Source organism: Leiobunum rupestre, chromosome 1 (assembly GCF_980474605.1).
Source record: "Leiobunum rupestre chromosome 1, qqLeiRupe1.1.hap1, whole genome shotgun sequence".
Classification (NCBI taxonomy): Eukaryota; Metazoa; Arthropoda; class Arachnida; order Opiliones; family Sclerosomatidae; genus Leiobunum; species Leiobunum rupestre.
Genome location: NC_143384.1, coordinates 79481752 through 79495880, shown reverse-complemented (window position 1 = coordinate 79495880; position 14129 = coordinate 79481752). Strand labels below are relative to the sequence as shown.

General features: G+C 36.9%; 1 protein-coding gene across 2 annotated transcripts; it reads right to left on the bottom strand.

Annotated features, from left to right (window-relative positions):
• Positions 1-2044: 2044 nt before the first annotated feature.
• LOC149966752 (uncharacterized) lies at positions 2045-13065 on the bottom strand. Of its 2 annotated transcripts, none has more exons than XM_090172416.1 (3): positions 12956-13065; positions 4516-5729; positions 2045-2255 (listed from the first exon to the last, which is right to left on the bottom strand). In XM_090172416.1, the coding sequence occupies exon 2, from the start codon at positions 5654-5656 to the stop codon at positions 4604-4606; it is 1053 nt and encodes a 350-aa protein (XP_090028542.1). In that variant the 5' UTR covers positions 5657-5729; positions 12956-13065; the 3' UTR covers positions 2045-2255; positions 4516-4603. The 2 variants fall into 2 exon arrangements, with proteins under 2 accessions (XP_090028542.1, XP_090028550.1); XM_090172424.1 differs by having other exon boundaries at positions 12960-13065.
• Positions 13066-14129: the final 1064 nt, after the last annotated feature.

Here is a 14129-nt window from a genome sequence, read left to right as displayed (position 1 = left end):
CGTTCAACCTCGGATTGAAGACTGTATCGTCCGGGCAAGAGAAAGGGTAAGCTCGACCCCAGCTGCATTCGTAGAAGACATTCTTCAGAGTGGGATGAGCCAAGTAGACCGGAGAAGATGGATTTTCGGTAGGACAGCACTTGGAGCCGATACAATGCCCGGTGCCATGGCATACGGGCCCATGGTTGTCGCAATAGTCCTTCTGCTTGAATGGTTGAGGAGTGTGTGCTGGAGTAGCGGCACTATCGTCGCAATTTTGGCAACGGATCTGGTCTTTGGCTTCTGCGACGGGAGCTTTGTCGTTGAAGGTTTTGTGTTCAAGGGTTTCATCGGATGGTTCTTCTATGGCTGGTACCAAAGATTCAATATCTTCGGCAATGGTATCGTTAAAGCTAATTGATGTTGAAGAACTCGTGGAAACAGCTGGAAAATTATCGGTAATGATCGTCGTTTCTGATACACCTTCAGATTCTATTTTGACCTCTTCAACTGGTCCCGTTGTGGATCGTTCAGACAAGGATCTCTCGACGATGTGACCGCATTGATGGCATGTCTTCTTTGTTGGAATGGACTTACAAACATTTATGAAGGTCGCAATCGTGACAAGGCTTGGGCGTCGAGACACTCACACAATCGCACTTCTGGCAAGAGCAGCCTGGTCTTCTCCTCTTCGGTAATTGAGGGACAGTTCGAATCACGGCTGAAATCTCAACTTGCACCTTGCAATTTTTACATCCCAGACCTGTCCTATGGAATGATTTTCCTTCAATTTCGGTGTCATCTTGAGAATATTCTGGTAGAGGAACCGCTGAAGCCCTCTGGAGGACCACCACAAATAGAACAGTCAATAAACTTAGACACTTCATCGTCAAATTAACTTTTATGATGTGCAAAGACTGAACCACCAAAAACTGATTGTTGACTCTATTTCGCCCGGCTATTTATACCATGTAAAGCTCGATAAGGCTACTCAACAATGTAGTTTTTTGTTAAAATATTTAAAATCGTTTTTCATTCAAAAAATAAAAATTGGGCAAGGTCATGGTAGAGTTTTGGTCGTTTTGAAGCGGTTCTATCATCCTTGGTTCTATATTCATATTTCATGTTTTCACTTTTTTTTAAGCATAAGAAATGGAAAATTGAAGTTCGTTGCATAGTTCCCTCCCCCATGTGTACCCTCCCAACTTTTACCTCGGTTGTAACTTTCATTTGAAAAACGCTTCCAAGTTAAACCTTCTATCTCTAAAAATGAACATTTTTTATAACATAAATTATTATTGAGTACGCCTAAATTTATATTGTATACATAAACGCAGCAAGAAAATTGAAATTAAATGTAAATTATATGCTATACAAAATGGATTAGAAAATATCGGAAAACTCCATTTTGGTAGCGTTTCACCTTAACTCTATTTATCAAACATATTCATTTTTACCAAATTTCAAAAGCACTAATTGACAACGAAAAAACTGTATCTTCGACACTTGAAAACATTACAACAGCTTAAGGTTCATCATTGATTGTTATTTGTATTTAGAAGTTGAATAGTTTTCTAAAGTTGTCACTGATTATAGAATTAACCTCGACAACCAGAAATTTTGACAATTCAGTAAAAAAAAGTACTTCAATTTAGCCATCAGAAAGTAAGATGAAACCACCACGTCTAGCATGTCTCAAAGTCAATGGTTGTCGAGATAGCGCAATAACTGAAGTATTCAATACTACAGCTGCCATATATCAGTATTCATTAGGCATGTGCGAGCCTTGATTTTTCGGTTTTGAGTCGAGCTTCGAGTATCACAATTTTTACTTTTCGAGTATCGAGCCCAGCTTTACAATTTTATCGAGCTTTCGAGCTTTTAGACTTAGCTTAAAAAAAGGGTTTCGAGCTTTTAGGCGAGAAGAAGTAATTTCTTCAAGCAAAGAAGATTTAGCGAACCAACTCGGGCAATTAAATTTATTTGGTTTCCCAACCGAAACTCCTCCATAAGAAATAGAAAAACCTACTTACTTACATTTATAACTTTATTCCTGTAATATTCTAGCAAAAGAAATGAAAATGATCATTTAAAAGACCCAAATAAAGTACTATAAAAGTTTGTTTTATTTAATGATCAGTTTAAACTAACCACTTTGTAGTTAGAGAGTGCAATATTTCACGAATAGGGAGTCCCGTTTGGTTTTCTTCACTTTATAACTTTACAAATTATAATTAGTTGCTGCGGTGGGCTACAATTCTTGCCACTTTTGATATCTGATTGAAAAAGCAAATAGTTGTAATTTCCTTAATAAAGGGGAGGACTAGTAAATAATTATAATGAAATAACTGCGGTGAATTCCTAGAGAAGTATCAGAAGTTAATCAAACCCTATTTGAACGAAGTATACCACTTTTTGGGGCAACTATTTGTATTAAGTCTTTTCCAATAATTAAAGTTCCAGAATTAAATATGATTACAAATTGGGTTCGATTAACTTCCATTTACAATAAATTTAATTATACTTATAGTTCGTTACGTTTAAATAAAACATCAGAATTATTAAGATAACTCTTTTTAATTGACAATGGTACCATAAAGGCTACCGGAACCTCGGTCGGGTTTTTATCATTAAACCAGAGCATCTCGTGGTGTTTTTATTTTTAAATATAAAGGAGAGATTAGTTTATTCTTTAGATGCCTTAATTTTAAATTTATTTTCATTTCTCAAAAACATTGATCACAATTGTTTGATTTTATTCCACTAAAGGTTTTATTTAATTTTTCATCAAGAGCGATTACGACACCAATGGTCTAATGATATTGAGAAAGTTTTGCAATGGACTTCTTTGATAATGATTCTGGAGTCGTTAATGTTCTGGGAGTTTCTTGGTGAGTTGTAGTCATGGAATTCATGGTGAGTTGAAACTAGTGTTGTAAGTCGGAAAATTTCCCGCTCGGAAAATATTAAAAACGTTTTCATTCCATGATTTGTCTAATATATTGTTTGCAAATTTAAATAAAGCGGCATTTTCACCTCATTTTTTCTAATCTAAAAGTAAAACTAAACCTATAGACAAGTTTAAACTGGTTGAAATGTAACACTATTAATGTTTTGTAGTATGTTTACTGATATTAGTCATTTTAAATCGATAAAAAGTTTAAAACATTAAAAACCCTTGAAAAGTAATTTATGTTTAAATTTTTTATTTTTCCGATTTGCGGAAAATTTTCCGCATTTTATTTTTCCGGAAAATTAACAACCCTAGTTGAAACTCTCTGATGTTTTGCTCTCATTTGCTTAGTGGAAAGCAGGATTAGCCAAACACAGTTATTCACCAATAAGATACAGAGCTGATTCGATTTTTGTTAGAAGGAGGAACTAACTCTTCGACCACGAGTGGGATTTTTTATAATTATTATCCCTAAGGATAAATAAGTACATAACTGACTATCTCTAAGTGACTAATAGCTAGGAGCAAAATTGACAAGGAGAAAGCGGCTAGCCTTTAAACACGCTAACGCAGTGTTGTGTACAAATTTCATTGTACAAGCCTTTACGCTGAGCGTTTTACGGAAAGGGGGAAGACAATTTCCGAATTTTCTCCTTCCGAAGGTAGCAGGCGCTAAAGCGTCTAGCCCATAAAAAATGTACGCGATAAAATGCACGACTTTTGAAGGGTCGCGTTCTTCTTGTGTGGGGTGCTGTTTGTTGCTCCTAGCTAATAGTGACTTTCGTTTAGTCGAAACAATTGGAGGCAGAAGTTCATCAGTCTAGGAGTAATCTATCTATCTATGTCATTGCAAGATGTCATCGTTAATATTCAAACAGGGCGGGATGAGAGTAAAATGGGGTCAAGTACATTAGTACAGTGGCTCAACCAGAAATTAATTACTTCGGGGGCTTGTGATGGAGGTTATAATACTGTTAATGTAAATAGAAAGATTAAGTAACGTCATTAGACGTATTAACGGCAACTTCAAATTGCTTTAACAATTACACTGCCAAAATAACTTCAGGAAACGGCAGCCTAGACGATTCCCTTCATGTTGTCGAGTGGTTCAAGATGGCGATTTCATAAGAAACGAGAATTGGAAGTTTAGATCGACGTAAAGGATATTATGCATTCCCGGATTAGCCTAATATATTGTTTGCAAATTTAAATAAAGCGGCTTTTTCGCCTAATTGCTTCGAATCAGAAAGTAAAACTAAACCTCTAGACTAGTTTAAACTGATTAACAATGTAACATAGGCTAAGTAATGTTTTTTAGTATGTTTACTGATATTAGACATTTTATATCGATAAAAGTTCAAAAAATTTAAAAAACCCTTAAAAGTAATTTATGTTTCAATTTTTTAATTTTCCGATTTGCGGAAAATTTTCTGGAAATTTTTCCGAATTTTATTTTTCCTGAAAATTAACAACACTAGGTTCTGTTAAGGATGATAAAATTGGCGAAAAAGTAGATTAGTCCATTAAGAAAAGGGATCAAAAAGCTAAACCCTAAACAAATTTGAAGAAAATTAAATACTTACAAAAACTCGTAGCGATTAGACTATAATTGATTACATTAACTACGCTTCGACTCTCCAATTTCGCCAATAGAAAATGTCTGTAGATTCATCATGGACTCAGATCCCTTTGCCTTCTCTTGAATTCGCCGGGTAACACAACGTTATCCAAGGCCCAGAATCCTTTCTTGTGCATTTTCGCCAGACGTTCAGCTTTATAAAACTCTTTGCACATGCCTCCGTATTCGGCCCCTTTCCCTTTATAGACGCACGCGAGACCCGCTTTGAGCATCTCCAGGGAGACATTATCCACCTTCCCTGGCACCCGCAAATTGCCCAGAACACGGTCGTACTGGTCCAAATCATATTTCGTTAAAATCGCCGTTTCGCGAAGTACAAGACGTTCCAGGTGCCTTTTGGCTTCGAGCGCGAATGGTTGTCGACCCTTCATTTCCGGAGCGTCGATCCCGATCAAACGGACATCCAGGATTTCATTAGCGTCCACGTCGAACGCCTTGACGCCATCTCCATCTGGAACATCAATCACGTTCACTTTGACGGTTCCGGTTGGACCCGTGGATTCTGTTTTGTTGTGACCCCCACCAGATTGGATTCTAAGAACGGTATTTTGAGATCTAATATTTACTATATGTTCTGGTTCAATCGACGATACTGTTTTGGCTCGACCATAACCCGATGGAGTTCTTGGCACTGTAATTTGCGATCTGATATTTACTATATGTTCGGGAACAGGTGATGTTGTTTTTCCTCGACCATAACCCGCGTAGATGTTTGGATTTATGTTTTGCGTTCTGTTATTTGCGAGAGGTTCCGTGAAAAGCGACGATGCTGGTTCATTTCGACCACGAACACATTGGGTTCTTGGCGCGATATGGGTTCCGATATTTCGTGAATCTACGGATACAACCAACGATGCTGGCTTTTTTCGACGATACTCCCATTGTTGGAATATTGGTGCGGTATTTTGATCGTTGATATTAAATATAATATCTGATCTGTTTCTTTCGGAACCAAGAAATGGTAGTCTTTCATATTCATTAACTTTACCCTCAAAACATTTTTTAAATCTTTTCCACGTACAGCAACATATTACAAGAAAAGAAACTACTAAAGCGACCACAATTACAATGTCAGTTACATCCATTCTTGCAAAATGTTTAGCCAAATAATGTTTTAGGAATCGTCACTACAGTCAGAATGAGCTTGTTTCGAAACATCTGAAATAAGAGAGGCTTTAGGTAAAGGATCTAAAAACCATAAGAAATATATGACTTAAATTAAAATCAGGAGTGTTAATCAGTTATCAATAGATAAATTTCGGAAATTTGCATGTGGATTTTTAATACAACCAAGAATGTATCTATATTATAAGGAGCGCTTGGTACGTTGGTCGTACGTCCCAGCTTTCAGGAATGTTTGCTTAGTCTGTCATGAAGCCAAAGGCGGGGCGGCGAAAAAAAAGCCAGCGCGGGACGGCGAGAGAAGCTGCAGCCTTTCGATTTGTTCGTGGCTCAATTATAGCCCTTTTTGTGTTTTTGCTTAGTCAGTAAGGCTACCAAAGGCGAACGGGAGAAGACAAAGGTGGCACGGGACAGAGATAAACCGGGACTGCCTTTCGCTTTGTCACTGGTGGTGGTTCGACTTCCCTATAGGCACAGATAGCGAGGCGCCAACGATGCCCCCCCCCCCGCCTCGCACGCTGAAGTAATTATAGTCGACCTTGAACCACCGACGTTCGGGCTTTGGATTAGTCACGAAGGAAATCGGGACTGTCTTACCCTGTTAATCAGGCCGAGTGGTAAAATCTGCGCGTATGGGTAGTGGGTCCTCTTTTTCCACGCTATTCTGTGGTCGAAAAAACCAATTACCTCGGTTTCTCGGAGTCTTTTTACTCAGTCAGGGCCAGGATTCTATATTTTGGTCTTTTTACTCAGTCAGGGCAAAGATTCTATATTTTAAAATATAGAATCCTTGGTCAGGACAGCAGTAGGTAACATTGTCAAAGCTGGGACGAGGAATGCGGCAAGCTTTTCGACACTCCCGGCCTTTCCGCCGTTCTGCGAGGCGAGGTGGTCTCTCGATCACTTAAAATTTTAAGGGACGAGCGTATTTGTTTCTGTTCGTCATGATGGGGTGAAAAGCTGCCATTGGGTACAGGGGGTTTACAGGTACAGGAGGGTTTGCGACGAGAGAGAGAGGCGAGTTTTTTGTTATTTTTGCGGGGAAAAAGGGAACCCCGGTAATTCTGGCATGGGGAAAATGGGGCAGGGAGGTCTTACTGGGGTGGAGTGCCTCGAAACACACAACTAGCTGAGGGCCCACCCGTAGTTTATTTATATTTAGGAAGAATGATTATTAAGTCAGGTTGAAGTCGAAACTTTGACCTGTATATTTCAGGGTAATAACTAAAGAAATAACTTCGCGATAATGAACTGTTTGACGTATTTTCTAAATTCGGGATTTCACGGGCAATGTGTCCGTGATTTGCTAATTTACCGTCATCTACATTTCGTAAAACATGGTTACAAAAGCACAGTAATAATATTTTCATATTAATTTAATTACTTTAATATCAATTTAATCTATAGATGTTTCCATAAAATCTCCATCAAAAACCAATATGGAGTTCGTGCTGCTGCGATTGGACTTGCAGCTGGTTTTTCATTATACTGCCAAAGCCGTCATTAAAGATGGCAAGCCCTTCACGCCATGCAAGCCAACAGTTTCACAGACATTTAGCATACGAAAGTACAGGGATTGTCACACTTTTAGTAATTATGTCACTTTTGGAAAATAAGGACGAATTATTGAATCGAAAGATAAAAATAACTATTATAAACACTGGCTCAATTTCAGAAGTTAGTTTTTTCCGGATTTCAAACCTTAACGCGTGTACGCTCAAATTTCTCGCCATCCAAACTAACCAACTATTTGGCCAACGGAAAGAGTAGGAAACTTCCTATTTCGCAATCACTCCAAGACTGACTATCATTAACCAAATTCGTTCAGTGCCATACTTAGATTTATTATGTTACTTATGCTATTATACCATGGAACTCAGTGGAAAACCCCATTAACTTGCAAACTTAACGCGGAAAGAGGATCTGATTTGACTACGCAAAGTAGGGCTAGCTTCTCTTTTAAATAAAAAATCACGCTTTTACTTTGGTGCTTGTTTAATTGGTTAATACAATTTCATGTGCGAATATTTTGCCAGGAGAAACTGCCCTCGTGCCCATGATTTATAGCTTTGAATCTACTATATTTTAAAATGTCACGCTTTTGATATACTCCCATTAATTTGTAGCATCCTTCCTGATTACCCTTAATGAACTGCTCGGTAACCAGCCTAGTGAAGTTTGCCGACGGTTTTCTAATTAAAGGGGAACGGTCAAGCTTAAACCAATTGGATAGCCCTATAGCCCATTAAAAACTAAAAGTTATGACGAAAACTGCATCAAAAAATATTAAGTGGTTAATTTTTAATAAAATAAGGAAATTTCGGGAAATTTAATTTGTTCCCTAGAGCTCCGGTTCGCTAAATTATAAATTTGAGTTACAGAGAGTAACGTGATTTATCGATTAATTCAATCTAATTGTAGATATCCGTAATCGTACGGAACCCACCGCATTTAGTGAGACTATAACGCGCCTTACTGGAACGAACCCTTGCTTCTCTCGCGAGCAGTGATGGGCAGCGCTCCTCTAATTGTGAGCACTTTTGTTATTATGAGCGAAATTGAGCGGCAAAATGTTTTTTAAAAGAGCGCGAAACGAAAAGGAGAGGAGCGCTCATTTTTCCGCTCAAAAAAGAGAGGAAGGAGATGAGCGCTTATTTTACCGCTCAAAAATGCGTGATATTATGCTAGCGAGTGCGAGCGGTGAATGAGCTGAGCGGCTCTTTGACGAAAATGCCCAACACTGCTCGCGAGTGGGTTTGATTTAATTAAAGTCTTAATTAGACTCTGGTCGTTGACGCCGAGATGGAATGAGTCAATCACGGCTCGGGGGCACTGCAGTCGCGTACACAAGTCCTCACTTATATATCCCGAACCAACCGATAGCACTTAATTAGGAACAAGGCTCATGACTATGGGCAACCGCTTATTTCGTTTAGTTTTTAGCTCGACCAGGAACGATGTCGATGTCTCTTTTTCAAGAGTCTCCCATTTCTTGGTTTGGGTCAAACCGGATATTAGTTCGGCTACGTCACTGGTTTTTACCATCTTTACGCGTATGGGGCACCTGGAAAGTTTTCAAAAATTCTTAGAAACAAAAGAGGGCACACTTGTACCCAAGAAAGAATAACCTTCGACCACTAAGTAAACAAAGTAGCCTAGATCCCCAAGCTAACTACGCTATCATACTAATAATGTATATGAATGTATTATTTATTTCGTCACAAATTGTACATAACTTTCCTGGCGAAATTCTAGCTACGCCACTAACCCTGGCTTACCCAATTTAACGACCTGATTTGTAATATAAGGTTTCTTTGGGGGGGGGGGGGACGCAAGTTGCAAATTAGTAGTGCCTGTTATATAATTTAATACAACCCCGAGACATGATATTAGGGTCCATTATTTTAGCCCCTCTAAACCAAGCGCCGCTCCAGATAAACATTTTTTGGTTTCGAATAATAGTAATTAACTTTTAATTTAAAAAAATGTATGCTTAATTTGAGTTAAGCTGGTTAAATTGTTTTTGTACAGAAATTATTTATTCATAGTACAAAATAAAAACGTCTTTTTGGAAATTACAAACCTAACACCAAATGTGACAATTTCCTTTTTGCACCCTTCTGAAGTAAGTGAAATGGGGTCCCTAAAACTTGGGGCCCCTAGGCGCGCGCCTACTACGGCTATAGGCGTAAAATAGTCCCTGGATCCAAATGTTAACCCAAATGCTCACTCAAGAAAACCAATGAAAGTGAAATACCTAAAAGATTGATCTTCAAGTTTCACTAAAATTAACATTTCAAATAAATAACTAGGTCCATTTCTAACCCGCTTAGTGTCGGCTAGTTTGAGGGTCAATGTCAATTCTATTTAACCTTAGCTTTCATACAACGAATTAGACTATGAAAGTTGACATTTATTTGTTTAAATTTATATACATGTTCCGGTTGATACGGGTGTCATAATAACAAATATTTGAATAATTATATATTATATTATATTATATTATATACTATACAATATAATATTATATATTATTCGGCTGTGTTACAGCAAAAGGCGGCTCTATCAAAAAATCAAAAAAGTTTACAAAAATGCTTCTAAAAGCGCTTCTAGGTGGCAGCACTTTTCGGGGACTTAAAGCAAAGTAAGTTAATAATCACGTGCTTCCGAAAAGCCAATCAAGGCGTGAAGTTCCCAATTTGCTACACCTTTTAGGCTAGATTTTAATGCTTACTGAGCTTGTTGAGATTTATATGCTAGCGACATCTATTGCGAGCGAATGTAACTAGACTGGAGCAGCCACTGGCTTTAAATAAAGCTCGTTTTGTTTAAAATTAATTAACTAATTAAATTAAATACTTTTCGGGTCAGGTTGGTTCCGGTAAAAATAGTTAAAAAATTCTAGTCTCTATAGTTTTTGCATATAAAGAACAACCATGAGAAAAGCTTCATTTCCTAGTGCCAAAAGTAAATAAATCGCGGATCTTAGAATGAAATTGACTGCTAAAACTACCAGATATATGTTTTTGAAACTATAACTGCGTTGAAAATTGTATTCTTGATTTAATATGAATTATACTATCAGATATTTTATGTTATAAAATAAGTCTGAAAGAATAATTAACATTTAATTAAAATTAAAGTATAGAGAACGTTTAATTTAAAGTTATTTAACCTTGAAAATGTGATTATTTTGGTACCCCTGCAGTTAAAAAATTTAAATTAAGCAAAAAAATGATATAACGCCAAGACTTTAAGTTGTTATGCCAAAAATGGGTACCTTTCAATAAAAGAAAGAACATCAATCCGGTTGAGCTTCACTGAATAATGCGCAAAGAATTTTTATAACCGTAGGTCATTGTTTCCTTCAAACGAAAACTAAAAGTTGGATTGCGTTGTCGCAATTTATTATCTGTCGGTGCATTATCTATAAATTAACTACACCCCTTTTTTCATGCATGTGCATTGTATTCCAAATAAATTAAATTATGAAGAGTTACATTACGATAATAGCCCCGTTTATTGTGAAACTAAAACTAAAGTGCTCCGATCTTATAAACACGATTGATTGGAGATCTGGTAACGTGATCCTTAAATTTTATATATAAACGTGATATGATATGAGATTCGAGCTAGACTCTGAGCTTCCACTACTCGTTTTAAGTTATCTAATAGAGAGGTAAGCCGAGTGCTCTAAAGGTTTGGACAAAGATTATCCTTCACCCATGGATAGTAGATTTTAAAGGATCGGTAAAAAGCCTGGTTTTAGGGGGGCTGGTGGGAAGTCTTAGTAAAATCTACTAAAATCGCATTAGAAAAGAATCTGGGTAATTCTTTCTTAAACTATGTCAAGATGGAAACCGCATTAACAGAAACGGAAGCAATGATAAATTCCCGCCCGAAAAGTTACGTTTACAATGATTTACGCGAACCAGCACCTTTAACTCCGGCTGAATTTTTGATCGGTAGACGAGTAACATCTCTACCGCCAATTGAGAATAAAAATAAAACTTAAAATTGCCAGCTACTAAATTACAATTAACAAATCGGTTAAATGTAATTAACCGACTATGGAAGCGCTTTCAACGCGTGTATTTAATGCAATTTCGCACAGCCCATTATGGGAAAAATCCTAAAAATGTAAAAGAATTAAAAAAAGATGACATAGTAATAGTTGTGGACAAAAACTCCCCCGTCATATGTGGAAATTAGGTAGAATAGTTGAGGTTATCATTGGTCGAGATAAGAAATGTCGATATTGTTTGGTAAAACCCGCTACATGTACTATTATCCAGCGTACGGTTCAACATCTTTGTAACTTAGAAATAACAGATTAAAACTCAATGAAAAACTGTAAACCAAAATGTAAAAAAAAAGTGTAAAAGTGTATTTCAAATTCAAATGTTCAATTTCAAAGTGTATACACTCTTTTATATCCTTATTTGTGAGAGCTGCCATTTTATTACAGGCCTGATTTCAAATAGTGCATGCAAGCCCGCTTCACGCGGTCAAGTGCACGCGACGCCTCGAGCTGATGAGCACGTGCAGACGCCCTTGCCCGTACTATTTTAAATTAGGCCTGTAATGAAATGGCCGACTTCGTAAAAGAGTGTATAAAATTTGGTCACAAGGTAATTATCTCGGAATACTCCTCAAGTATTACCGGGGGGAGTGTTTATAAATTGATCCTAAAACTTCAAAATATATTTAATTCAAATTTAATTCTAACTAAAATCTTAAACTTAAAATAAATAGCTTCTAAAATTGTATAAAATAATTTAAACATCAAAATTTAACAAAATGTAAAAACCGTTATAAAATGCCCTTTTCGAAGGGACATTGCTCTGGTCAGTTCTGGAAAAAATCGCCCGAAAAAAGAGGCTAGGGGATTATGGGTCCTCCCCACCTGAACAATGAGCCGGATATTGGGTGCGACCGTAAAAATCGAGCTTTCTTCGGCAAGGAGAGAGAGAAGTTAGGGCAGATTAAAAACAAACCTTGTCAGAGAAAGGCCAAAATCAGCGTCTTGGCTGCTTAAGCAGCATTCAATAAAATATTTAGTCTAAAATAACCTTGTGATAATTTATTCAAAATCATAAGCTTAAGTAGATAATTCAATCTTCAATTAAAATTATAAGAACCCAGTTAATGTTTCAGCCCGTTAGCTGCGTGTAAAAAATTAAAATAAAAGCCCTCCAAAGCAAAATAGAATCAAAAGAACTAGGCATTTCGAGATATCAACCATTAAAAATTCTTCAGGCCCTGGGCACTAAGATTTTCGTATTCCCTGGGCCCTAAGACCTTTGTAGGCCCTATTTTTAAGAAGAAATATAATAAATTTAATTTTTTCATATTCATAGACATTCGTAGGCCCATTAAATCCTTCGTGCCTGGGCACAGTGCCCATTGCGCCCATTGGATAAAACGGCCCTGATTTCTTCCTCTCTTTAATGGTTAAAACGTAAACAAAACTAAAACCGAGTCATCCGGACATGATCCTTTTGGAATTGCTGCTGTGACCTACTATTTTCTCAAATTATTTCGTCTGAAATATTAGTTTGAAGACTGCTATCGTTAAATTCAGAAATAAGGTTGCATAATATTCAAAGCAAAAGCCCGCGAAGTTAATGATTCCTACCTTTCCCGCTTATAAATGCAATTATAATACTAGGCAGAGAGGTAACGAGCGATTGTTCCGCGACGGGAACGATATCGCCATCTATGTACAAATATTCCAATTACATTCAGAATAAAATACGCACGTACTATTGAGTTGCCCTTGAATCAACCTGTGCTTCCCTGAAACACGTGGGTGTAATGTGCGTTTGTGGGAAACCAGTACGCACGCGCTGGTTGAAGACCACTTTCAGTATATCTGTTGGAGCATAAGTAAATTAATAACAAAAAGTATGACAATTATCAAAACTTACCACCAAACTTATTTTCAGAACTATTGAGCAATTAAGGTTTAGTTTTTTTACAGAGCCCCCTAGTGTGAAGATATACCCAAAGCGATAAATATTTCTTACCAAGGACGATAATATACTACTCAGTTCGTTTGCTAGTCCATTTCGCGTGATAGTGTTGTTGCTGAAAAATAGTTAATAGCATACTTATCGATTTTTTATAAATATAATGTTTGAAGAGATAACATGATATCAGAAGTTTATTAAACTCCTTCAAGTGCACCAGAAAACCGGTGGACCGACGTTTTCTAAGTTCACTAATACTACTAAGAACGTGTTTATCAGTCCATTCTTGTGAAGCAATTACGGTAGTCAAACTGCTAGTCACTACCATAAAAAGGATGTTACCCATTTTTACATAGGCAGAATTCGGACTGGGATACTTATTCCCGCCTACGACAGTGGTTCACGTTCTTTTTATAATCTCTCCAATCAACATCGTTCAAGGATATTCACCTCTTCTACATATTTAGAACTATCAAATAGATAAGACACTCATTCCTTCCAGTATATTGTCGAAATTGACGCCGTGTCTAACGATGTACGCGAAAATCATCTCCCGTTGGTTCGCACTTTAGCAAAGGCTTACGAAGAATTAAATTAATGGAACGATTTTAATAACTTCTTAAGCAAATTAATTACTTAATGGAGCAGGTAGGTAACTCAAAGATAGGTTAAGCTACAAGTTTATAGAAAATACAGTCCTAAATGCTAATCAGCTAAGTTAATATTTTTCGTTTATTAGCCAGATAACTTCTAGGTAGAACTCGGGGTTTGGGTAAGAAATATATGTTTTATTGGTTGGTTATACGAATAAATTTTTTTATATATATAACCGCGAAAAATACCCGTAAAAACACAGAATAATCGAAATTTTGGCGGCGAACTCTACTTTTAGGGGTATTGATTGTACACTTTAAAGTTTCTTTAATTCGTCGAATCGAATATTCAATTTTATATTCGATCGAAT